We start from the raw sequence: 27,707 nt of genomic DNA on the forward strand, positions 1-27,707 counted from the left end.
TGGGAAGGAGCCTAAAAGTGCGTTTAACACTAAAAAAGTTCATTTTGAAGAAAAAAATATTCGTTTGGTAAAAAAATTAAAAGTGTTTTAAGGGTCCAAAAAGCTTAAAAATGGCCAAAAAATGTTTTTTGACTTAAAAACTCAATTTCTCAAATGCAATCTTAAACTGTCTATAAACTCTAACCTTAATGTGACTAACTTTTGGGCAAGCCCATTATTAAATATGGACTCTAAAAACATAAATTAAATATTAAAAAAATCACAAAATAATACCAACTCTAAATTAATTTTCTTTTTTCATTTTGCATCACACCCATTCGGTCATCTCGTGTAACGGTGTATGTTGCTTGTTGGTTGTTGGCTTTCCCAATAAATATTAATTAATCAGGAAAAAATAAGAAGTACCAAATGATTAAAAGTTTGTTAATAGTCTGCAACGGGATTAGGGAAGTTCATCAAGGACTTTCTATTAGTATTTTCACTGTGTTTCATTATGCTCCTAACACCATTTGGATGTACTAACAGATTAAACATGGAAATAAAGGATGGCTTGAGTGTAGCTGTTCTTGACGTTCTTGACAAACATAATTACGCGGCTTGGAGTGTTCGGGTGAAAACCTATTTGATGGCTCAAGATCTCTGGGAAATAGTTGAAGCAACAACAAAACCTCCTAAGAAAGAAGATGATGAAACTGCTTTCAAGGCTTGGAACAACAAGAATTCCACTACTTTAAATGTGCTCCAGCTTTCTTGCGGGCCGGATGCATTGTGTGTGATTAAGCATACTAGTTCGGCTCAAATTGCATGGAATACTTTGGCAGGTCTCTCTCTCTCTCTATCTCTCTCTCTCTCTCAAAACTGCGCATACATGCTCAAACAAAGGTTGCTTTTGAGTGCAGTTGTTCTTCAAGATCTTAAGAAAGATAATTATGTGGAATGGAGTGTTCGGGTAAAAACCTATTTAATGGCCCATGATCTTTGGGAAATAATTGAAGCAACCACCGAACCTCCAAGGATAGAAGATGATGAAGCTACTTTTAAAGCCTGGAGTAAGAAGAATTCCTTGGCCTTGCATGCTACCCAAATTTCATGCGGACCTGACACATTTTCTAACATTATTGAGATTAGTTCGGCAAAAACTGCATGGGATACGTTGGCAGAAAAGTATGACAAAAATACCAACTCAGGTCTCTCTCTCAACTCTCAACAGTGCAGATGCTCAAACATTCTAAACAAATAATAAGATTAAGGGAAATATCAAAAATAGTTCTTATGTTTTCTTGTGATAAATATGTTTTTAGGTTTTACCTTAGCTTTAAATGCGTATATTCGTCACCTTACTTTTCAATTAATTGACGGTGTGCCACCTTAGACCACTAAATTGATGAAACATATTTTATGTTTGACAAATCATATGTCAATTATATGTTTCACTAGGTAAATCTAACCTAATTTAAAATATAAAATATAAAAAATATAATTCAAAAATAAAAGAAGCGCGGTGGCTATAGGCCATAGCAAAGGGCCAGCCCTCACCAAATGAATGAATTAAATATAATTTTAATTTTCAATAAGATATTTCCTTCCAAGCTTCCTATGTTATAAACAAGTTTTAGGCAAGTATTCAATATACTGACCTTTACATATTGGGTTAGTTCTGAAATTAAAAATGGAAGAAAAAGAACATCGGGTATATAGTTGCATGTCAGAATGCATGGCTTCATTTCATTATCATTCCATGAAAACGAAAAAGCAAAACTTTGCAGGCAATGAGAACGACGACTATGTTCAGTATGAGGCCTTAAAGAAAGCTGTGCAAAGTGGTGATTGGAATGCTACAGAGGAGTTCCTTAAGCGCCAACCGGGTGCAGCGGCTGCAAAAATCACATTTTATGGCGAGACGGCTCTTTACATTGCTATTAATGCTGGGCATGAGCATATAGTGGAGAAGTTAGTGGATTTAATGTCAGAGGAAGACTTGGCAATACCAAATTGCTATGGTAACACACCTCCATGGAGTACAATTAATGTTGGAAACTACAGGATGGCTGCATGCATGCTTAGAAAGAACAACAACTTGCTCAACATTAAATCTTCTTCTGGTATAATTCCAAGTATTAAGTCTATTCTCAATGGGGATATAGAATTGGGTCGCTATCTCTATTCTCTCACTCCGTTGGAAGATCTAACACAAGAAAAAGCAGCCCACGGCGCTACACTTTGTACAGAGGCTATATATAACAGAAGAATAGGTAGCAACGAACTCTTCGCCCAAGTCTAACAATCCATCGGTCGTTATTTCTGATGATTCGAAATCTTCGCAATATATATAATTCCCATTTTGTTCAATTTTTTTTCTGTGTATGCTGGCGTAACACAAAAGATATTGCTTTGGATTTAATTCAACGGTGTCCACGTCTGGTTCTTGCTCTAGACAGACAACAACGGAGCCCATTGCACGCCTTGGCTTCTATGGCTTCTGCATTCCCGAGTGGAAATCGGCTCGTCTTTTGGAAACGATGGATCTACAAGTACTGTTAGTACCAATCTCCTTTTGCTTTACTTTTCATTAACTTTTTTTTTTTTTTTTGGGTTTTTGGTTATGCACAGACGTAGGTTGGATATAATTTGTATAAGCTCTATATATAACATCATCCAATAATATTGAATTGCCACATCAGATCTTCTTTTTCTTTTCAAAATTGAGTAAGCTATACCTAACACTCTAGCAAGTTATTCCTATCAATTGAAATATGAACATATATGCCTAAAAAAAATACATAAATATAATTAACTCCCAACTATAAATTCAAGAGAAATGTTATTTCAACCAAAAAAATAGAAAAATGTTATAGCAGTCTACTAAATAACATTACTCTAAATTTAAACATTCTAATGTTTCATATTTCATACATGCAAAAGAAAGTGGTACCAAATGTAACACAACACACATTAAAAAACATAATTATTTGTCATTAATACTCTTTAACTTTTATAGTAGATAAAAAAAGATAGATATTTTTGTTAGAAATAGCCTGAGCCACTACCTTTAGTAAAAAAAATTTTCCTTGCCTGAGAGAGGAATTTATTCTTCCAATTACCTATGCAGTTCTAGATTTTTTCTTTCACAAAAGCAAACGCCTTTCTTCAGGATCATCCAACAAAAATGTCTACAATCAAGATGGGATTGAGGGGCATCATATTCTGTCTAGAAATACTCCCTAGCTTCTAGCAATGCTCACAAACAACACAATATGCATGAGAATACCGAAAAAGGGAAGGCCAATAAAATCCACACTGCAAAATCTTTGCAGTGGTCTTTTGAGCACTGAAATGGCCTCCATGGGCATGATCATGACAAAAGGAGATAACATTGTATTGGTCATGCTCAGGAATACACCTTCTAATGATCTGATCAGGACAATACTTGAACAGGTATGGATCGTTCCAGAAAAGTATTTAGCTAAGTGCAAAATTTTTTAGACTTATCTTGTCGTCCCCAATGCAAAGCCATTTGGCCGGTGACAAGATAGTTCACTATATCAGCAAACCATGGAGCATAATTGTGAGCAATGTGCATCAATTGCTCATCAGGGAAGGTCACAGAGATGGGGGTGGCCTCTTCAGTGGAATCCACAATTAACCTGGACAAATGATCAGCCACCACATTTTCGAAACCCTTCTTATCCCGAATAATCTCTATGTCAAACTCTTGCAGCAACAACATCCACCGGATGAGAAGAGATTTAGCATCTTTTTTTTTAGAAAAGATACATCAATGCTGCATGATCTGAGTAGATAATGACTTTAAATCCTAGCAAGTAGGATCTAAACTTATCCAAAGCAAATACGATTGCAAGCAACTCCTTTTCCGTGGTGGAGTAGTTGAGTTGTGCATCGTTTAGTATCCTGCTAGCATAATAGATGACATGGGGGAGTTTATCAACACGCTGCCCCAAAACAGCTCCAACTGCATAATCTGAAGCGTTACACATGATCTCGAAAGGCACACCCAAGTTGGGTGGTTGAATTATCGGTGTGGACGTAAAAATTTTCTTCAAAGCCCCAAATGCTGGCTCACAATCCTCGTTAAATACAAATGGGATCTTTTTGACCAACAACTTACAAAGGGGCCTAACAATCTTGCTGAAATCCTGGATGAACCGTCTATAAAATCCTGCATAGCCTAGAAAAGAACGAATTTCCTTCACTGTATGTGGGGGAGGAAGGTTGGAAATCAAATCCACCTTCGCTTTGTCAACCTTAATCCCACGATGAGAAATGACGTGCCCCAGTTCAATCCATTTCTTTACCATAAAATGACATTTTTCCCAATTTAGCACCAGATTCTTTTCCTTGCACCGTACTAAGACAAGAGTGAGGCGGTGCAGACATTCCTCGAAAGATGAACCGAAGACTGAGAAGTCATCCATGAAAATCTCCAGGAAACGTACTATCATGTGAGAGAAAGTACTGATCATGCACTACTGAAAAGTGGCGAGTGCATTGCATAGCCCAAAAGGCATGCGACGGTAGGCAAACGTACCAAAAGGATAGGTGAAGGTAGTCTTTTCTTGATCTTCGGGGTCCAAAGGGACCTAGTTATATCCAGGATAACCATCCAGGAAACAATAATACTCATGCTCAGCTAAGCGTTCCACCATTTGATCAATGAATGGAAAAGGAAAGTGGTCTTTCCTTGTGGTGGCATTTAGCTTGTGGTAGTCTATGCATACTCTCCATCCTGATTGAATACAAGTAGGGACCAACTCGTTATCCTTGTTCTTCACTACCGTCAATCTCGCCCGCTTAGGCACAACATGAATCGGGCTCACCCACTTGCTGTCTAAAATCAGGTATATGATACCTGCATCTAGCAACTTAGTCACTTTAGCTCTCACGACTTCGTGCATAGCGGGGTTCAACCTCCTTCGTGGCTCCCTCGATGGTTTGGCATGCTGCTCCAGATGTATCTTGAGCATAACCACCGAGGAGTTGATTCCTTTTTTATCATCAATGGTCCAGCTGATAGCTTCGCTGTGATCTCTTAAAACATCCAATAACTTATCTTCTTGAGCATCAACCAGGTTGAAAGCTATAATCACAAGCAAAAAATCCGCTAGACCGAGAAACTTATACTTGAGGGTGTCCAGTAGAGGCTTAAGTTCCAACTGGGGGGGCTTTGGCACTGTGGTCTCCCTATTCTCACTGCTCGATCACCACTGGGGCAGACTCCAAAATAGCATAAGCTTGCTCAAGTAACTTATCCAAGTCCAAATCACATCCAAATTGAGCAAAGCATGCTTCCAAGGGGTCCTCCATGCTTGACTCACTAATAGTCTCATAAATTATCTCTTCAATCAAGCACACATGTTTGACCTCATCATATTCAAGTGGCTGCTTGTTGATATCAAAGATATTCAGCTCTAGTGTCATGTTCCCGAAAGAGATCTTCATCACCCCCGTCCTACAACTTATTAGGGCATTAGTCGTAGCTAAGAAGGGTCGCCCTAAAATCACCGGTATTTGAATCCCAACATTCTGAACCAGTTCCGTGTCTAGCACAATGAAATCCACAGGGAAATAAAACTTGTCTACACTAATCAGCACATCCTCAATAATTCCCCTTGGGATCTTCACAAACCTATCAGCCAACTGGAGTGTCATAGATGTGGGCTTCAATTCTCCTAATACCAATTGTCGGTAGACTGAATAAGGTAGAAGATTCACACTCGCTCCAAGATCCAATAGAGCCCTTTCAATCCTGCTAACTCCGATCATGCAATAAATTGTAAGACACCAAGGGTCCTTGTACTTAATGGGTAGCTTGTATTTAAGGATATAGTTGACTTGCTCGGTTAGAAACGCCTTCTTCGGGACATTTGTCCTTCTCTTGAGAGTGATCAAGTTATTCAAAAACTTGGCATATGATGGCACTTGCTGGATGGAATCCAAAAACGGGATGTTAATCTGGACTTGCTTGAACAGCTCCAAAATGTCCTCAAATTTATCTCCTTTCTTGGGAGCTTGCAATCTTTCTGGGTAAGGAGCTTTAGGAAAAAATGTCCTTGGGGGATCCTCGACAATGGGTATGACTCTAGAAGACTCAGCATCTCTCGCCTCATTGTTATGACTTTCTGGCCCTTGCGGCACAGCAGGGTTCTCTTCTGGCAGAACCACTTGATTGTCCACTTGTCTCCTTGACCTAAGTGTGACAATAGCTTGCACATGTTCATGCCCGTGCATAGGATTTGAAGAATTTCCAACCTCAAATTGTCCGTTCGGGTTGGGCACGGGTTAACTTGGGAACTTTCCCTTCTCGCTTTCACCCAAGTGATTTGCTATTTGTCTGATCTCACTCTCCATTTTAGCAATTGCATGGGTGTTGACCATGGTGACATTCTTAACCTCATTTATGGTCTAGCTATTGACCATAGTGAAATTCTTGAGCTCTTGTATGGTCTGGCTGTTTGATTGTATGAATGTCTATAGTGTGTCTTCCAAAGATGATTGTGACAAAGATGCTGGCACTTGAGTGGTAGATTGAAATGTAGGAGGTTGTGCTGGATGGGCTGAGCGACCTTGATTCTGCACTGGTCGAAGAAATTCGGGAGGGTATTGATTCTGAGCACGATGAGGAGTGATGTACAAATTTAATTGTACTCGCAAGCGCACGAGTCATGTGCAATATAGTGTTTGTGCAAGTGCGAGGTCGATCCACAGGGAATTGTGTTTGTGAAATTTAATTTCTATCTAAATCAATTATATCTTAACCTAGTTCCGAATGATTTTGATCTTGAAAATAAACTAACATAAACTAAATAAAATAAAAATAATCAAAAGATAAACGACTAAGGTTTTAGAATTCACCTCACCAAATCAAAGCATACAGTCTTATGTTTTCATTCATGCATCCGACAAACAATTAAACCCTATATATGTTCTATTGTTTTTTTATAAACCAATTGAATCATTCGATGAATCCATCTCTATTACAAATCACAACGAATATCCAATTGAGATCAAATCATCCATTATATCCGTAAATCACAATGGATATAAGTCTCAATCAAATCATTCGATGTATCCGTTGGATGAAACACAACGAATATCCAACATTTTTGTGATTTATAAACAACAATCAATCACAATTTTGTCACACAATTGAACTGAAACGAACATACATTACATTAAGCGACGGATTTGTACGAACGAAACATAAAAATATAAAACTAATCAATGGTGAGGCTTCATCTTCAACCTTAGTTGAAGAATTAGCCTCTCATGACAAAAGAAATCATAAAGAAACTAAATTACTTCATTAAAATTAAAAACTTACAAAAGAATTCGAGTTCCAAGCTACAAAAACCCAGAAAACACGGAAAGCAACCAAGAACGGCGCCCCCGGCGCGTCTTCGTCTCATCCCCCAATTGTGAGGCTTAGAGGTCTATTTATAGGGCTTAGGGGAGTTCTAGAAGCCCTAGTAATCCTAGGAATTTCGGAGATTTAAGTCCAAGCCCAATTAGGTTAAAGAAAACCTAAGCCCAAATCGGAATAGGATTCGCCCATAATTGCGGTCCTATATTGCGGCGTGATTTTGGCCTTGCAGCACTCCGAATTGGGAAAATTCTATTTCAGAATGAATTGTATAAGTTTGAGTTATCTTTCCAATGCCACTTGAATCAACTCAATCGGATATCTGAGCTGAAAGTTATGGCCAAAATACCGAGACGTATTCAGAATCCAATTTTGCATCCAATCCGATTTGACTTCAAATTGAGAAATTCCGAATTAATCCTTTCCTTTATTTGATTAAACTTTAACCATGATTGGTTAAGCTTAACCATATCTTCTAGATCTTCCTAATTTGCCCATTAAGCTTGGAATTTTTCCAGAAACGCTTTATTTTCTTCCAAAAGCCTATAAAACAAAGAAATTACAAAAATGAAGTAAAATGGCCTAATTAACCAAAACTAAAGGATTAAAACATGCAAGTTAAGGGCTGAAAATATGAATATTCTAGCACTTATCAAGGAGCTCCTCCCTGATTTCTCGGTTGGTTCTACTTCCACGAAAAATTGGGGTGGTTCCACCACCCTGCATTATAGGTTTCTAAGTACGGTCCACTTGATTGCTTCCTATAATCATTGAAAGCGTTCACTTGTTCCATCAAACACTTGGCAAAAGCCAGCAAAGATGGACAATTATGAGCTAAGTGCAAAGGACTAGCACAGATGGAACAACTATCAGCATTGAATACATTAGCTGCATTGATGGACTGGCTCACTGTGAGAGCGTCGACCTTTTGGGTGAGGGCATCTATCTTTAACTTTAAATCCGTGTCTTCCTTCACATCGTAGATGCCTCCCTTCTTGGGAGCACGAGTGGACTTGTCCCGACAACTTGAAAAATTCCACTGTTGCGAATTGTCGGACAATTTATCCAAAGATCTGTAAGCTTCATCTCCCGTCAAACTTAAAAATGAATTGGATTGAGTCAATCCATGATAGAAGAACTAAATGAGCCTCCATGTCTCAAATCTGTGTGGAGGGCATTTTATTAGCAACCCCTTGAACCGTTCCCAACTCTCATGAAATTTCTCATCCTCCTCCAGAGTGAAACCACTAATCTCCCTTTGGCACTCATTGACTTTGGACATTGGGAAAAACTTGTTCAGAAACTTGCTATGAAGTGTCTCCCAAGAAGTGATAGATCTAGGCATATTGGAGTCCAACCATGCCTTAGCTCTATCATGTAGAGAGAATGGGAAAAGTCTCAGATGTACAGACTCCTCAGAAAAGTTTTGAAATTTGAATGTGGCACATATGTTAAGGAATTTCTTCACATGACTGTATGCGTTTTCAAGATCTAGACCACGGAATGAAGGTAAGAGTTGGATGATGTGAGGTTTAAGATCAAAGTGCGTAGTGTTGGTTGCAGGCAATACTATGCACGAAAGAGAGTTTGTTGCAATAGGTGCAAACAATTCCCTAAGAGTTCTAGCATCTCCCACATTTTCAGCTCTAGCATGTTCCACATTCTCGAGTATATCACGTCGACCTCCCATCTCAACAGCCTCTAACTCAGTAGGTGTTCTCAGATTTCTCCTAGTAGTTCTTTCTATTTCGGTATCTAAGTTATTAACTCTAAGTTCAAAGATCTCTGACCAAGCATGCACAACACCAAAAGTACTAAACTAAACTAAACTACCAAACACAAAATATTCAAAAAATAAAAATAAAAGAGAAACAAAGAAAATAAATGCAAAACAGAAAACTAAACACTCACAAAAAGGACCAAAAAGTTTTGGCAATTTTTTTTTTCTCAGCTATTGCCAGTTTGCTGCTAGTGTCTGTGGAGATGCACTCGAGCGCAGGTGAAGAGTGATCGAGCGCAGGCGTGCGATGGTCCGTCAGAGGTGCTGTTATTGCACTGGTGCGCTCGAGCGTAAGTCTGCTATGCACTTGAGCACAGGTTAGAAGGATCGAGTGCACGTATTGCTTCTCCTTGCTGCCTTGTGCTCGATTGTTCTGGAGTGTATTGATGTTCGCTCTAGCGGCTTGGCAGGGACTGTGATGTAGATTGGAATTCAAAGTTTATCTTATCTTATCTTATCTTATCTTTTAGTCTTTTATTAGGTTTATTTGTTAGTTGTTTATTCTATCTTATCTTTCAGTCTTTATTTGAATTAGGTTTCTTTGTTAGTCTTTTATTTGGTTTAGTTGTCTTTCGTAGACTTCTAAATTAATTTTATTTCATTGTTATTTTAGGACTAGGAGTCTTGGGCTATAAATATATGCTTATAGCCTTTAACAATTCAGTTTATGATTATTATTGAGTTTGTTTAATAAGAATTACTCAGAGTTGAGTTTCTTTGTGTTTTTCCTTAAACCATAGATAGAATCTATAGTTTTTAAGAAGATTTATTTGATTCTTGTGATAGTCTCACAATCTTAGAAATATTTATCCCTTCTACTTGCTGTTTTTCTTGTTCACCACAATCCTACGCTGCATCAGACTGATTCCTCCAAAACTGCAAAAAAAACACCAACAAAATTTTTTTCTCTCTTTTTTTTTTTAGTGATTGCACAGAAACAAATAAAATAAAATGGAATTGCAAAAATATAAAAACTGCTAACTATAAACTAGTTGAAAAATAAAATCAATCTAGAATGAAAATTTATTTTCACAAATCAAAACAATTCCCCGGCAACGGCGCCAAAAACTTGTTGTCAGTTTTAAATGATACTCGCAAGTACACGAGTCGTTTGCAATATAGATTTTGCAAGTGCGAGGTCGAATCCACAGGGAATTGTATTTGTGTAAATAAACTTCTATCTAAATCAATTGAATTTTAACCTAGTTATGAAATTGAGTGATTTTTCTTGCTAAAATAAAAACTAAATCAAATTGACTAAATCAAATGATAAAAATACTAAGATTTGTATCATTTTAACCTAGTTCCGAAATTGAGTAATTTTTCTATCTAATGAGTCAATGAATGAGTTTTACATAATAAGCTAGCTTATTTATAGAAGAGAAATCCTATTAATATAGTAAATCTAAATCTAGTAGGGAAAGTAAACTTAATCCTAGTAGAAAAAGTAAACATAATCATAATTGGAAAAGAAATCATAAAATAAAATAAAAACATAATCCTAGTAGGAAAAGAAATAAAATAAAGAGAAACCGTCCTATACAGTCATGCTGCAAAAGGGGTGTTTTGGAGCACCCAATAAAAGGACACATCACATAAAGCCAAAAAAAAAAAAAGCACAAAAAAACCTACAGCCTAATGCAGTTGATTTTCAACTCGAAGAAGAAGAAAAGTTGAAATCAAAGAGAGAAAGAAGAACACTGTGGGTGGGTCTGTGCAAAGCCACGGCCGACCTGGGTCTGGCCAGCCACCGAGACCCACAGCTGGGTCTCGCTGGGTGTGGGTCTGCTAAAATGCTGGCCGCGTGTGTCTTGCTCCGGTTTGGGCCTAGTTTTTTGGTTTTTCCCAATGGGTCTTGCTCCGGTTTGGGTCTGCTTTTTTAGTTTTTTCACATGGCTCCGGCGTTGTGAGTGACAGCATGGCTCCGGCGCTGTGATCTCCGGTTTTAGGGTGATAAAATCACAAAAAGGGTTAACCTTCCCCTCTAGGTTTTAGTTTTAAATCTAAAAGTGAGTTTTGAGGCATTAGAAACGAGTTTTGTGGCATTAGAATCAATTTTTGAGGCATTAGAATCGATTTTTGAGGCTGGGTTTGGCAGAAATCGCTAGAGAGGGTGACCCAAAGTCGCCGGAAAGGTGACCCACGGCTGGGTCTGCCGTCGCCGGTGGGTTTGTTGTCGCCAGTGGGTTCGCTGTCGCTGGGGCAGATGGTTTGGTTTTTTGTTTGTTATTATCTCGTGTTTTGATCTTATTTTGTTAAAATAAACTTGGTGATGTGTCATCACAAGAGTGGATGCTGTAAAACACCCCTTTTGCAGCATGACCGCATAGTATGAGCTCCGTAAAATAAAACTAAAACTTTATATATATATATATATATATATATATATATATATATCCTATTTCACGTCCTACATGATGAATTGATATTACCTCTGGGGCTAAATGTTATGATTATTAATTATGTTGATGTGGGTTTTCTTGTCTTGTGGGAGTTTGGTGCTTTTTTCTTGATCTTAAGGGTTACATTTTGATCTTATTCATTTATGCTTGTACAATACAAAATGCTCATACATTACGATAATCAAAGCAATCAATACAATCAATCTGATAAAAGGTAAATATCCTATCGTAGCATATGTTGTCCAACCATATATTTATACTAACATTCAATCACAATGATATGGAGAATAATGTCAATGTAAGAAACATATTCTAACATATTGAAGAGTTATTTATTTAATCTTTTGTGTTGCTGAAAAGAAAATTGCCCATATGTATTAACTTTGTTAGTGAATTCTTGCTTGAGATTAATTGGCCATTTTTTATGAAAGGTATACACATTCAACCAGCTATTGTCATCGAGGAAATTCGTTTGAACATTCAAAACGTAGAAAAATGCCAAAGCGATCATTTAAAAATTATCGGATGATCTGCTTCTAATCCTGTCTTATTACACACCATGCTTCTTCATAGCTGCTGATATCCTTTCTCCAGGTCACTCTCTTTCTCTTTCAAAGAGAGAGACAACGTTACCCAAAACTCACATACTTTATTAGGCTTCGCATTTTTGAAACCAAGACCAAGTCTGAGCCTAAATCATGAGAGTGCAAACAAACAAGTCCTGGTCCTCATTTTTATTAATTAAGACTTTTATAATTGAATGGCTCAAATGGTAATGGCCTTCTTGGTGTTGGTGGTAATATTCTTATTGGGCTAAAGGTTTGAATCTTTTTAAAGACAAACAATTCTTTGGAATCATGTTCCCTAATGAAGCTAGATTCTTACCCAATTCATTTCTTAGAGGGGTTCTCCATCATTGCAAAATATTAATAATAATAATAAAATAATAAAATGTACGTCCATATAATGGATGATTAGGGTACTGTAGGCCCAAAATTCCATTGTAGCTGGAGATGAATGTGACGTCGTATAAATTATGTATTGCATGATGCATGACTCATGAGGCATCACATCTCTCCCTGGAATCTTATTCAAAAAGGGGATGGTGCCCAAGAATACATGTGATAATTGTGGGGGCAGGGAGCATCTCGTTCTTCCTTGCATACAGGACTTTTGACGAGACCGCATCGCATCACATGCCATGATCATGATCATCTGGTTCTTTGCCAAACAGGAATTTCAATGACTAATCATCTACTGCTTCTAATCTCTCATGCCAGCCAGGTTGAATCATTGAGACTACTCTCTAATGTGCGGTCCAACTCGGAATCTGATTGCGACACATAGGCTAGACGCGCCAATTCCCCAGATTCACCTAAATTTGGAAGAAATTATATTAATTCTTGAAAACGAGTTAAAAAGAAAGGAGAGAATAATCCTCTGATATATATATATATATATATATATATATATATATTCTTTCCAATGCTCCAATTACTTAGAAGAACTTGAGTTTTCAAAATGATGAATGATACAGGTCTAACTTGGGGCCAACTTTTTACTTTTTTTTTTTTTTTTTTTAATTTAAAAAAATAACAAAATTGAAAATTAAAAAATTTTCTGAAGCAATAATTTTTATTTTGGTCCTTCTTTTATTTGATATTTAAAAAATAAAAAAATAATAAAAATTTATTTTTATTCACATTAATGACCATTTTTTTTAAAAAATGGTCATTATTATGAAGATCTTGTTGCTACAGTTCACATGCACCACATCCACACGTGCTCTCTCTCTATATATACAATCAGAATAATCAGCTCTCTCCATGCAGAGCTGGTTTTCTCCCATTTTTGTTTTCCAAGCCTGAGCTCATTGAAACAATTAAGGTTGCTGGCTCTAAAATGGCTCAACCAACGACTGCAGGCCCATGGTCATCCGAGCTCTGGGACTGCTTCTCTGACCTGCGTAGCTGTAAACTCCTTTTTCTTTAAGAGATTATATTAAAATTTCTTTTTTGTTTAATTTCCTCTTCTTTTTTTTCCTTTTTTTTTTTTTCTTTTTTTTTTTTTTTCCATTTTGAAGCTAATTAACTCTGTTACAGGTTTCGTGACATTTTGGTGTCCATGTATTACTTTCGGGCAGATCTCCGAGATTGTAGATAAAGGAACATCCTGTGAGTAGAGCAGAAAGAATATATATATATATATATATATATATATAGTTTAAATATTAAGCAAATAAATTAATTAACATTTGAGTTTTGTTTTGTGGAAATTTTCAGCCTGTGGTGGAAACGCGGCCCTGTTTTTCCTGATAAGTCTTTTCACAAATTGTGGCTTCTGTTACTCGTGCTTTTATCGTCAAAAACTGCGAAAACAATATATGTTGGTGGAGACCCCCTGTTTGGATTGCTGTGTTCATCTTTTTTGCCTTCATTGTGCCTTGTGCCAAGAGTATCGTGAGCTCCAGCACCGTGGGTTTGACGTGTCTCTTGGTAATTATATATATATATATATATCAAAAAATACAGTTGAAACTAAATATATAATGTTTAATTTTATTTTATTTAATTTTAATTGGTTATACATATTAAGTCACCATTTGTCCCAAAAGCTTAAGCTGATAAGAATTTGTAAAATTAATCACTTAACCATTATTTTAACACTCCCCCTTACGTGTGGGCTCAACTCCCTTTTAATAGGCGAAGCCCAACACATGGAACATTTAATTTAAATGAGAGATGAATTGACGGAAGTTAAGGTTTGATCCGAGGATCTTTGGTTCTGATACCATATTAAATCACCACTTGTCCCAAAAATTTAAGCTAATAAGAAGAGGTAAATTTAATCACTTAACCATTACTTTAAAAATTAATATATCAATTAATGGTATGTTGGTTTTGGTTGCTGGATATGGTTAGGATGGCATGGGAACGCGCATATGCACAATCAACGAGTACTGGCAATGGCTCCAGCTGTGGAAGGAGGGATGAAGCGGTGATGCTGATCGATCATTTGCATGCGTGCATGGGGAGTGTTATTTAGTTGGAATAATATAATAATATTTAACGTTGTACCTTCTTGGGTTTGCTTTGCTGGCCTCTCTTGTGTGTCCTTCGGTACTTTGGCTTTGTACGTATTTAAAATAAAAAACCTAGCTATGTCGTGTGCTAGCTTGTAATATTAATGTTGTAATAATTTATGTGCTTGTGTAATCTGTTTGAATTAATAAGCGATCAAATATTTGATCTTTTACTATGGTCTTCGATCTTCCCTTTAAGAAAGAAAGCAATTGACGGCTTTTGGATCTTCAAATTAGTGTCCCACCGCTGAGGGCTAATTGTTTGCTTCCCGTTGGCGTGGCGTAATCTCGTCCATCGGAGAAGGCCAGTTCGAATTGGGCCATAATCTTGAGCCGAAATGTCAAAGAAAAAGGACCATATATGGTCTCCATTGCTTAGCCTACACTATCATGGAGGGCTGATGGTTTAATCTACATTTTATTTTTCTTCTTGGTCCCTTCCCTAACCGTAAATAAGTCTCATTATAAGGTTGGTCGGTGATGCAGCGTGACATAGTCGGTTGTAAATTAAAGATGGTGAACACAAGATTCACAACTTTTCTCCAAATCAATAATTCAACCAAAAAATTGACACAAAATAAAAGAAAACTAGTAATTCTTATTAGAAAACTAATAAAATATTCAAAAGCTTCCCTTTTGGTCATTCGTAACAAGTATTTGTAGCAAACAAACTCTTAAACCTAAGAGAAAAATGAAACAAGTCAGTTTAACAAAAATTGGTGTAGCTAATTCATAAGAGATCACTTACTCATTTTAACAAGTCTGAGATAAGATGAAGAAAACTAAAACTTCCTCCCTCGTTTGTAGGTGACATTGAGCAAGATAGCAAATGAGCAATTCTAGAAGTCATTTTGAGTATATTTTAAGAGCTTATTTCATGTTTTACTTTTGTATGATGTTTGCTTACGTAGTTGCTACCCTTTCCACCTGTGAAACATTTGTTTGTTTCACAATTTAGCAAGTACAAGATTGAGTTGGAGCTTGGGATCATTTGGAGTGAGATTGTAAGGAGTCATTGTATTTTAGCATTTATGAACTTCACACTACAAGAATGTTGCTCATTAACGTCCATATTATTAACAGTGACCCCAATGTTGCCGCTAATGAGAGGTCATTAGCTGCAACGCCACTATTTTATTCACCTTGATACGTGTTTAGGTTTGTTTCCCCAATTAATTATAAGTTAATTAATTTCAGAAGTACTGCTAATTGATAACTCTCCTCATTAATTATTCTAATTAACTAATCTGGGGCATTGCAGTGATGGAGGTGAGGAGGAGATTGTACATGAGGTTGTAATTGAGGGAGTTAATATTGTTGATAGTACAAGGATGAAGGTTGATCAGGAGAAAATTATTCTAGAGTGAAGAGAAGTTAAGCTCGGAGAGAAATACAATTCAAAGGCGAAGAAGGTGGTTAAACAAGACTGCATAGGCATTTTGAACAGCTCCAACAACTTAGAGAAGCTTCAATATTTTGTTGTTAATTAACCACTTATAGAAGCTCTTGAAGTAGGTATAGCTAAATGGAGGCCAAGCTTATAAGTAGGACAATTTTTGGACAAGCCATTACCTTTTTTCCTTGTAAATTAAGAAAACATGCAGTAGATGTCATAAGGATGAGGAATCTTGACATGCCTTAATGGTGAAGGTTTTTTTGTTTTTGTTTTTTTTTTTTTAAGCAACTAAGAAAAGGGTATAAGGAAATTGGCCGGAGGCAAAAATATGGCGTATCGCAAATAAGCCTTCAATTCCTTGGAAGTGACAACTTGGAATGACTTTAGTGAGCATTATGTTTTTAGGAAGTAGCAAAGAGTCAAGTCCAATACAGATATCTACAAAACAAGTGGGTACAATGAATTATATCCATTCTGATCTACGAGATCCCTCTCAAGTTCCATCAAAGAGTGGTATTTGATATTTTGTAACGTTTATTAATGTTATTCAAGAAAACTCTGAGTGTACTTTCTGAAAAATAAAAGTGATTTTACTTTCTCAAGTTCCATCAAAATCGAAAGAAAATTAAGTGACTCAAAATAGTCACATAGCATGGAATTTTGTGGTGGTGATTTTAACAAATTATGCAAGATTAATGAAAGCATCACCAGACACCGTATAGTTAATCGATATTAAGCACTAAGCAGACTCTTTTTCATTTTTCTGAGGGTTTTTTTACCCACTAAGCAGATTCTTTTGCATTCTTCTTGGACCAATAATTAATAAAACCAAGGTCAAGATGAATTCACAACAAATAGATTGGACACCACCCAAACAAATAGCCATCCAAGCTATCCCATCGACCTCCGTGGTTGATGAAAGGAGCAACAAATTCGAATTCACTCTGGTTTTATTTGTTGTTTTCCATGTCAATTAATCTTTCTTGTTCTTTTCATTTTCTTTTTTTTGTTAATTTGTTTGTTGTTTTCTAGTTGGTGGATCTGGTGGGCCCAAAATTCCATTTTCAGTGGCAGCAGCGGCAGGGACCAGCTGGGAGATGAACATATTGCCAAACACAAGTTACAAGAACACGACATGCATGCATTATATTGGACCACCTGGGAGATGTTAATTTCTCACCTTACGTTTGCATTGTGGGGGCAAAAAAGCCTAATTCACCGCAAAAGCATTCTACAAGAGCCAACCTTAATTATATATATACATGCAATCTGAATAATCAGCTCTCTCCACTCTCTGGTTTAATTTTCTCCCATTTATGTGCAAATTACCTGAGCTCGTTGAGACAAGGTTGCTGGCTCTGAAATGGCTCAACCCAAGAGTGAAGAAGGCCCTTGGTCAACCGGCCTCTTTGACTGCTTCTCTGACATGCGCAGCTGTAAACTCCCTATCCTTTTATTCTTTCTTGCTTGAAGATGTTATATATATATATATATGTATATATGCAGAAAAGAAAATACTTGTGTACATATGGTGATTGAAATATTTGGGGTTTAAAACTAATTAATATATGCTCATGTCGGTGTCCATGTGTTACTTTTGGGCAGGTCTCTGAGATTGTAGATTGAGGATCAACTTGTAAGTAGAACAGAAAGAATATATTATACAGACAATATCTAAAGTTTGTTAGAGTATTAGTTAAATGAATAAATTCTATAAACTCTTTTAGTAAAAATTGTGATTTAAGATGATATCAAAGTTAAAAATTCTAGGTTTGAACTCTGACTTCGTCAATTCACATGGTTTAGTAGACTGTTATATGATTATCATGCAAGAAAAATTAGCCTTTGGTTATTTTTACAAGTACTAATCTAATGGTTAATTTTTACTATCATATAACCGAGTTGTATGATAGTCGTATCTATATATAGCAATATATAAAGAACTTGTTGGGATTGCGTTATGAAACTTAAAAGTACTTTTAGCACTTAAAAAATTGTGTCAAATAAAAAGTGGGTTTGTTTAGTAAAAACTTCAATAAAAATTATTTGTTTTACTCTAAAAAAATCAAAATGCACTAAAAAAACCTTTAAAAGGTTTATTTTTCAACATAATCATATTCTAAATAGCATTACTCATGCAAAGAAATAATGAGGTGCATGTCTATTTGTGAAAAAATTTAGCGTGCGGTGCAAACGCGGCCCTGTTTTACTTGATCAGTGCTTTCACTGGTTGTGGTTTCTGTTACTCGTGCTATTATTGATCTAAACTGCGAAGACAATATATGTTGAAGGAGAGCCCATGTTGGGATTGCTGTGTTCATTTTTTCTGCCTTCATTGTGCCTTGTGCCAAGAGTATCGTGAGCTCAAAAACCGTGGTTTAATTTTGACATGTCTGTTGGTAATATTTACCTCCCTCTCTCTCTATATATATCAATTGAAATACAATTGAAACTAAATGTTTAGTTTAATGGGTTATGAATGAACGATTGGTTTTGTTTTATATATATATATGAATAGGATGGCATGGGAACATACACATGCAGAATCAAGGAGTGGCGATGGCTCCAGTTGTGGAAGGAGCGATGAAGCCGTAGAGTGGTGTTGTGTAGTGGGAGGATCTGAATTATAGCAAAATATGCATGCATGCATGGGGAGTGTTAATGTCGTGCTGCTACCTTATTCATTTATCTATAATGTTGAATAATAGCAACCTCTTTTGTGTCCCATTGTCTTCGGCTTTGTATTTCACTCGGAAAAAATAAAAATAAAAATAAAAATAAAAACTTATGTTGTCAGCTGGCTTATAATGCAGAATATATTAGTAAGCCGTATGCTATAGCTTGTAATACTGTTGGAACTAATAAGTGATCAAATATTTGATCTTTTACTTTTTGTCTTCTTCCTTTTTCTTTATAAAAGCAAACGCTTTCACTCAAAGGCCACTCGAGCGAAAGCATTTGCTCCAACTATACAACTTTTTAATTAAAAAAATTTCAACTTTGTCTTTGCAATTAAAAAAAGCACTTGTTTTTCATATGCAAAGTAATACATGTCATTTTTACAGACGCAGGGTTTGGAGGAAAACTCTATCCATGTAGAGGCTAACTTACTATTTAAAAATATTAAAAAATTATATATATTTTAAAAGAAAAAATAGTGACTTTATAACCACAAAAGAGAGATAATTGCATGACCACCTTTGTCTCGGTCAAAGTTGGCCACGCAGTAAAAAGGCCATACAAGTATACAACCACCTCTATTGTGGTTGAAAGTGATCACATACACGCAGCCGCCACATGCAATAAGTCAAGGGTGACCACACAAACCCGCCAAATGAGGGGTAGGTGTGTATTCCAACTAGATCGAAGTGGCCACACAACCGCCTCTCTACTAATGGTGGCCACACAATCAATTACTACAAAAAATGAATTTTTTTTTTTGATAGGTTATTTTTGACGTGTTAGGTGGTTTGACACGTCACTAAACTTTATTAACGTGTCATTATTGACGTGTGTCAAGCATTAAAATTATGGGTGTCAAAAACGATGGTTTTTTCACGTGTCACTGTCTAACAAGTCAATAACTTTTGACGTGTCAAAAAGTGGCACATCAAAAAAATTTATTAATGTGTTATTTTCTGACACGTCAAAAATTTTTGATGAGTCAGAAAATGCCATGTCAATAAATTTTTGGGTTAAATACCTAATACCCCCCTGAGGTTTGACAACTTTATTTTTACCCCCTAGGGTTTCATTTTTATCACAGGAGGTCCCTGTGGTTTTGATAAATGACCAAGTTAGTTAATCCGTTAGTTGATCATTAGTTGACTTAACAGAATTTCATGTGGATCAATCAGATGTTGACACGTGGCACCTACTTAATTTTTTTAATTTTTTATTAAATAAAAAAAATGTATTTAAAAAAAACAAAACAAAAAAAAAATTGTTGTTGGCTTGGCCATTAAAGGGTGGCTCGGCCACCCCCTTTGGCCATGAGGGTGGCCTGGCCACCCCCTGGGTGCCCAAGGGGGTGGCCAAAACCACCCCCAGCAGATACTGGGGGCGGCTCGGACACCCGCTTCGCTCCAACGGGGTGGCCCGTTGGTGCCCAAGGAGGTGGCTAAAACCCACCCCCAGTGGGTACTGGGGGTGGCTCGGCCACCCCCATGGAGCCTAGGGGGTGGCCGAAACCACCCCCAATGGTGGCTGGGGGTGGTTTCGGCCACCCCTTAGGCTCCATGGGCCACCCCCAAATGGCTAAGAGCCACCCCCAATTTTTTTTCCTTCTTTTTTTTTTAAAAAATAAATAAATAAATAATAATAATAATACATTTTTTTAATTTAAAAATTAAACAATTAAGTATGTGCCACGTGTCAACATCTGATTGGTCTACGTGAAATTCTGTTAGGTCAACTAACGGATGGAATAACTTGGTCATTTATCAAAACCACAGGGACCTCCTATGATAAAAATGAAACCCCAAGGGAGTAAAAATAAAGTTGTCAAACCCTTGGGGGTATTAGGTATTTAACCCTAAATTTTTCGACGTGCCACTCATGGCACGTTAGAAAATTTATTGACGTGTAAAATTACCACATCAACAATTTATTGACGTGGCAATTTAACACGTCAATAAAATTTCTGATGTGGCAGTATTGACACATCAAAAAAAACTTTGATGTGCCACTCCTTCCATGTCAAAATTTTTGCTGACGTGCCACTACTGACACATCAGTAATGGTTGACATAAATTTTTTTTTCTTAGGCTAGGGTTTTCTCGCTTTCTCTCTAGTGCCGCAGCCTCAGGTAAGCCCCCTCCCCCATGGTGAGCGGAAGAGGGATGGCCGTTTGCTGCCTCCCTCCTCCCCCTCGCCTGCCCTTGCACTGGGTGCCAGTAGTTTACTTTATGTCCTGGGCCCGGGTCCTCCCTACCCCTTCTCCGCTGCCCCTTCCTCTTTGTTCCGTTTTTGTCTCTGGCGGGGCTCTCTGGTTGTTTTCTGTTCCTTTCCCTTTTGTTTCTTTGCTGTGTTTTTGGTATGTTGTTCTTGTAGCTTTGCAATTGTGCCACTTAGTGTGGGTGCTGATTTTGAGGTTTCTTTCAAACTCCCCCTTGTTTTGTTTTGTGTTCACCACCGATTTCCTCCACCCGCTCTGCCACCCACCGTCCGTTGCTGGGTTTTTCCTCGCGCCCCTCCAATGAAGAGCCTCAACGCCCCCTGCTGCGATGGTTTTCCGGCCAGCTGGCGATCGGCTTCGCCTCCCTTCGTCCACTATTTTGGGCCTTTTTCCGTGTCCCTGCCGCGTCGAGCTTCCAGCATTCCCTTCCGGTGTCGGTCTTCGGCGAGTGTACTATCGGCATCCACGCTGTGTGTGCCTATTTCCGTTTTGTTTTACTTTCCTTGTATTGTCTTTGTTCCTGTTTTTCCCTATATGTATTTCATTCATGTTATTTGCTTGTAATAAGGCTCTGCCTCTTTGGTTCGCCCACGTTTTATTTCGATTTTCTTGCTTCTGTTTGTAATAAGGCTTTGGCCCCTCGATCTGCCTGCTTGGATGTGAACTGAACTTTGGTCCAAACCTTGGGTCATGGATGTGATTTTTGGTCCAGGCCTTTGAGTTGTGGACGTGAACTTTATCCTGGCTTTTGGGTCGAGGAGGAATTTGAGCTACCTATGCATTGGATTGTGTCTGTCTTATGCAGATCTGTTATCTCAACTGAAAACTAGTCATAAGTTAGCGGAGGTTTTAGGTAATGATTGTATCTTTGTAGCTTCGGCTATAATTTCCATTTTCAAGGCTTTGTGCTCATGCGATGTAAGAGCTTTATGCTCGTAATTATTATCAAAGAAATTGAAATGTTTTTCTTTCAAAAAGTAATGGTTGACATGTCAAGAATGGCACGTCAGAAATTTACTGACGTGTCAACCATTATGACACGTCAATAAATTGTGACGTGTCATAACTTGACACATCAAAAATAATGGTCATTTTTAATTTTTTTTTTTTTGCTTCCCCCTCTATATATTTTTTGAATTTTTTCGGGGCTCTACCTGAATTTTGGATTTAACTTGATATACAATTTATATATGTACTACAATAGAATTATCCATCGATCCATGCAAATAACATAATACATATCCATCAACGTTGATCACAAACATACAAGTTCAATGTACATCTAACAAACTATCAACCAAAACCAACTTCAAGACACAATAAAATTATCTCTGTAATCACAAATAAAGACATATACACCAAGTGCGAATAGCCAACCACAAAAACTATACACCAATAAAACAATACACCAACCACAAATAAAGACATATACACCAATAAAACTATCTCTGTTGTCATATATATCTAACTACATCAAGAAAACTATCACAAATACAATTACATCAACAAAATAACTTATGTACACCAAGTGCGAATGGCCAACCATTTGTTCAATCCAAGTCATCATCGATATCAATAGCATCCTCTCCATAGCCACTAGCTACAAATGATAAAACAAACAATTACCAAACAATATTCTAGAATATTATCAAGTCTTAATCATTGAGCAACGTTACTATGTAAACAAAGGTCATCATACTCAACAAATTCAAATTTATATCTACACCCCCAACAATCAAATCAAATGGACGTCACATTCTACAAGGACCATAGTGGTCCATCTCACGATACCAAACACTTCAAATGCAAAGCTCTAACCCACATCCACCACCAAACCAACCATGATATAAACCAAATTCAACAGGATTTGCAACATCATTAATAAAAATCACTACAATATATCCAAACTCTAAATTTAGAAGTGCACATATATATAAGAACAGTTCTAAAACCATATTGACCATTAAAAAATGTCATTACCTGATCGATTATCGACCGACGATCTCACAATCGCAAAGGGTGGGGAAGCTCTATCTGGCGCTCCCTTGTATTGAGTCACCTCGGGCGTGGAGCTCGACCACATCATTTTCTCGAGCTGGCGAAAACGGGCCTCAAACATTGCTATCATCTAAGCTTCCTTTTCCACAAGATGCGATGCCATTTGAGCCTCCTTTTCAACCAACTACGCAGCCACCTACTTTGCCACTTGTAGAGCTACCCGCGCAGCTATCTGCTCCCGCTCTGCGACCAACTGCGCATCTATCTGTGCTCGCTCTGCGACCAACTGTGCATCCACCTGTGCCTTGTGCTATGCCCTCTCTGCCTCAAATGCTCTGTCAAGAAGTTCTTGTGAGACCGCGGAGTGCCTGATGTTCTGTGACCATGCCTGTGACGGTGTATAGTATGAGTGTATGGTGCCCCACATAGGTAGAACATCCGGTCCAACCTGCCGAACCCTATTAGAGTACTCAGGCTTATTTCCAATTACCTGGGCGTACGCGTTGTTCGGCGCCCACCAAACCATCCCCTCTATCATGCTCAACGATGCTGTAGGGTCGATGGGTATAAGCTCCTCCATCCTCTCCTATATGATACATTAATTATTGATGCGGCATACAACTGTTAATCGCAAATAAATTATCACACATATATAAACAAAACAACATATGAAAGGTGATTAGCATACACATCTCTCTTTGACTATGTCATTCGAATATCAACCATCCTTCTTCTTATGTGTGCGGATGTAAGACTGTGCTTGTGTAGGAGAAGTGCCCACACTTACGGTATGCCGAAAAAATAGAACATATATATATATCGGATGTTTACATCTATAAGTATCGGGTAAATTACACACATACCTCCTCATGTGTCACCCTAGCGTAGCTCTTTGACCTGGTGCAATGAGGCGTATTGTTCAATGCTTGCAAGCTCTTCATATGCGTAGCATACTCCTACACAATTAACATTCTTAATATGTTAATACTAACACAATTACAATTAATGAAACTACACAAAATTCTAGTATAACTCATGACCTACCTAGTTCTTCTTGCTACACCATTTATCCAACAAGATCTTCAAGTCGAAAGGGTTGTACTCGGAGAGCCTTTCTTGCCCCACTCTCGCTCGTACGGTGTCCGGAGTATCGTCTGGTTGAATGGCAAGATCTTTTTTTAACTCGTGCCTCCAAGCCCTCAGCTTGGTACCCATATCTCGAAATGCGTCCTTCTTTACGGCAACATACTGCACTCAGACGAAACGAAAAAATCTACCTGCACAAGTTCAAAATTGATAAATTAAAAAAACCAAAAATGTGTATATGTATATACATATAAACACACATACATATGTACAACATAAAGTGTATATATACATGTATTAGGAGGGTTTGACATAATAAAATATACATGCTATCGTATAACATCCAGTTAAAACATACCATCATGGCGTCCCATATATCCTCCTTCATACGCTCTGGTACCTTCGTTCAGTCGTCCCGTATCCGGACATAATTTCTGCTCCTTACGATCTTACCGGTCATTCGTTTAAACCTTATAGCGCTAAATCCTATGGGCTACCAAGAACTATTGTACTCGAGTACGATCCTTTTCCCGGTAGGAACCCCCGGCAACCTGTGAAAGTCGTTAATGGTGAACACCTTTAAACAGGTGTTTCCATCTGGATCGATACCTAACAGATTAATAATAACCGATGTAAGTTATTTCAAATTGAAAACTAATTACAAATAATTAAGACTTATATGTTTGTATTTTGGGCCAATATACTTCTTACTTATCGTCTAGACCTAGCGAGGGCCTAACCAGCTAGCGAGAGCAGTGTCACTGGACTGCGAGTCATATATGGTACCTGTCCCACCAATCATGTCTTTCGGGAGCTGTGTCCCACTGTCTTCCGTACCTGCTCTAGGTTGATCGTATAGCCGTTCCGCATGGCCATGAGAACTCAGCCCTAACTTGTTGCATGTCGACCAGCGAGTTGGATGAAATGATGCATCATTGTTGTACGGAGATGGCTCAAGCCAAAACCTCATCTGGGCCAAGCCTGTTGGACCATATATATTAAGGACAGGGATTTCCCCTTCCACATCACCTGGAAGTAATGGTCAATACCCGTCTTGTTGCCTTATAAGCTGAGCAACATCTTGTAGCTCGTTGTCATCAAGGTGGTCCGATAGAGACCCATGCGACATAGACTGCTGCACTAAAGACGAGGGCCTCTGTCCTCTTGTCTTCCCCCTAGTACTCATGGCAACTTACAAAAAAACAGCACGCATCCAATTAATTACATATACAATATATGAAATATTCACTACCATACATAAATGACCCACATATTAAAAATAAGATATATACCAAATTTTACCCAATACACAAATTAATTAATTGTGTTGATATAATGTGTAGTGAACAACTACCAATCAATATATATATATATATATATATATATATATATATATATATATATATATATTCAACTTTTATTCAATCATATAGTTTTGGTTTGGATCAAAGTCGGGTCTGACGTATTCGATATGATCCTACAGATTGTGATTAATATTACTAGTCAATAGGAGCAGCTCACACTCGTGGTAGTTGGCACATGCATCATGAGGCCATTCACCCTGACCAATGTCATATACGTTTATAAGTTTAGTCCTTACAGCGCAAGCCCAATTTGGGTCCCTATCATCTTATACGTAAAATACTTAGTCAACTTGTAAAGTTAGCACATACGGCTTATCAGTAATCAGCTCTCCCGTGTGGACAAGCTTTTTGAAGTTGACAAGTATTATGTCATACTTGTCCACCTTGTACCCCTTCTCCCTCGTGTTGTCCGCTCAATCACACTTGAACATAACGTACTTAGTCCTATCATTTTACTCAATCTCAAGTACCTCTATTAACTTTCCGTAGTATGTTTCGCCATCAACAGTCGGCACACACAGCCCGCTGTTCTAAGTCCTCTTTCCGACATCATATGCAATAATGTGAAACAGCTTGCCGTTAACCACATATCTATTGTATCTGACTGCTGACCCCCTCGGCCCTCTACAATGCATTACCAATTTGTCACCAAGTTCCTTCCTGAATCGATTTACTTATAAATATATTACGTACAATGGAAAACGCAAGGTTAGTTTTTTTAGTTGATTTCAACCAGAAGCAAATATACTCCAACAGTTCTTTTGTTAAACATCACATTAGTCTTACGTAGTCATGGTACCATTCGCAGAACAGTTCATAATGTTGGGTTTCCAACTAATCTTCTGTTGTTTGCCCTCTATTGCATGATCGCCTAAGCGTAACTATGTGCATCCTACAATTCGAAATTAGTTTCATTATAATTCAAAACTAATGGTACAAGTTGATTGAACATAAATATGTCAGTGAAGGACCACGACTTATGTCCGCAGTTGAAGGAACTCATCCGAGTTAAACATAATATACCGGTGAATCTGTGTCAATGTGATTCAGTCGAGTCCGACTCGTGCTCCATGTCCCTTTGAACCATCTAGATTTCTTTAAATTCTATTGTGAAATGTTGGTGCGTTATCTAAATATCTCAAACAGAATGTCACCAACATAGTTACTATGTAGCCCTTCGCAATACAGCCCTCAGGAGCCGCTTTGTTGTGCACATTAGATTTGAACACTCCAAGGCTCCTAAATATGAACATTGATCAGTCAATCAGTTCAGTTAGTAATTGTCTTGTATTGGAGTGAAAAATAAAAATCAAGAATATGCGTAAACAAATTTTACCTCTCTCCCGGATACATCCACCTATATTGTACCGATCCACCGAGTCAGTATTCACGAACAAGATGCACGACCACATGAATCGTGTTGGTAAAAAAGCCGAGGGGGGAATACCTATTCCATCTTACACAACGTCATACAGACGTCACCTGGTAATCGGTCAATATCCTCTTGTGTCAATGTTGTTGAACATAGACCCTTGAAGAATGCAGACATCTCAACAAGAGGTATAACCACGTTGCCTGGAAATGATCCACGCAATGCAATAAGTAGAAGTTGTTGCATCAATACGTGACTGTCATGACTCTTTAACTCGATATCATACGGTCCTTCAGTCGTACACAACGGAAAATGTTCGAAGCATATCCGTCGAGCACCCTTACATTTCGTAGCACTTTCAAAAAGTGTGTTTTATCAGCCTTGGAAATCCTGTGAGAAGCTTGTCGCATATAGGTCTTACCATCCTCACCAGTTAGGGATGAAATGTATGTCTCAAACCCATTTCTTGCAAGTCTGTGCGGGCATGGAGGTTGTCCTTTGTTTTCTCTGGAATGTCCAATATTGTACCAAGTATGTTGTTCATCATGTTTTTCTCTATGTGTATGACATCAACGTTATGCCGCAATAAATTATCTTTTCAATACAGCAACTTAAATAAAATACTTTTCTTCTTCCACACTACATTACCAGTATTTGCCTTCCTCTTCTTTCCCTTTTCTTTATCATCTAGCTTTGCCTTACCGGCGTTCTCATCCCCAAACACCATCCCTTCTAATTGACTCAAGATTTCATCTCCACTTGGCACATCAGGGGCACATTCTAGTTCTTGGTTGCCTTCAAATGTTCTTTTGTTCTGTCTTCACGGATGATCCATGGACAAGTGTCGCCTGTGCCCCATAAAACACCATTTATGGCCATGTTTTAACCATTTAGACCTTGTCGAGTGCATACAGCAAGGACATGCCTTCTCACCCCTGATAGACCATCCAAA

The 27,707-nt window shown here is 37.7% G+C and overlaps 2 protein-coding genes and 1 pseudogene across 2 annotated transcripts; 2 read left to right on the forward strand and 1 right to left on the reverse strand.

Annotated features, from left to right (window-relative positions):
• The first annotated feature begins 532 nt into the window (after positions 1-532).
• Positions 533-12,089, forward strand: LOC148587536 (uncharacterized). Its single transcript, XM_088513698.1, has 5 exons — positions 533-821; positions 900-1,187; positions 1,767-2,252; positions 2,384-2,536; positions 11,992-12,089. The coding sequence occupies exons 1-5, from the start codon at positions 533-535 to the stop codon at positions 12,087-12,089; spliced, it is 1,314 nt and encodes a 437-aa protein (XP_088369824.1).
• A 1,373-nt stretch (positions 12,090-13,462) lies between these two features.
• Positions 13,463-14,561, forward strand: LOC132167189 (protein PLANT CADMIUM RESISTANCE 2-like). Its single transcript, XM_088512670.1, has 4 exons — positions 13,463-13,532; positions 13,663-13,734; positions 13,843-14,055; positions 14,482-14,561. Exons 1-4 carry the CDS (start codon positions 13,463-13,465, stop codon positions 14,559-14,561), a joined length of 435 nt encoding a protein of 144 aa, XP_088368796.1.
• A 7,924-nt stretch (positions 14,562-22,485) lies between these two features.
• On the reverse strand, positions 22,486-27,482 carry LOC148587537 (uncharacterized; annotated as a pseudogene).
• Positions 27,483-27,707: the final 225 nt, after the last annotated feature.

The sequence above is a fragment of the Corylus avellana genome, chromosome 2 (genome assembly GCF_965113065.1).
Source record: "Corylus avellana chromosome 2, dhCorAvel1.hap1.2, whole genome shotgun sequence".
NCBI lineage: Eukaryota > Viridiplantae > Streptophyta > Magnoliopsida > Fagales > Betulaceae > Corylus > Corylus avellana.

Coding starts and splice junctions, on each gene's coding strand:
- LOC132167189 (XM_088512670.1), top strand. CDS start 13,463: ATGGCTCAACCAACGACTGCAGGCCCATGGTCATCCGAGCTCTGGGAC. Junction 13,533..13,662: donor CTTCTCTGACCTGCGTAGCT/GTAAACTCCTTT, acceptor ACTCTGTTACAG/GTTTCGTGACATTTTGGTGT. Junction 14,056..14,481: donor TGGGTTTGACGTGTCTCTTG/GTAATTATATAT, acceptor GGATATGGTTAG/GATGGCATGGGAACGCGCAT.
- LOC148587536 (XM_088513698.1), top strand. CDS start 533: ATGGAAATAAAGGATGGCTTGAGTGTAGCTGTTCTTGACGTTCTTGAC. Junction 822..899: donor TGCATGGAATACTTTGGCAG/GTCTCTCTCTCT, acceptor TTTTGAGTGCAG/TTGTTCTTCAAGATCTTAAG. Junction 2,537..11,991: donor ACGATGGATCTACAAGTACT/GTTAGTACCAAT, acceptor TTTTTATGAAAG/GTATACACATTCAACCAGCT.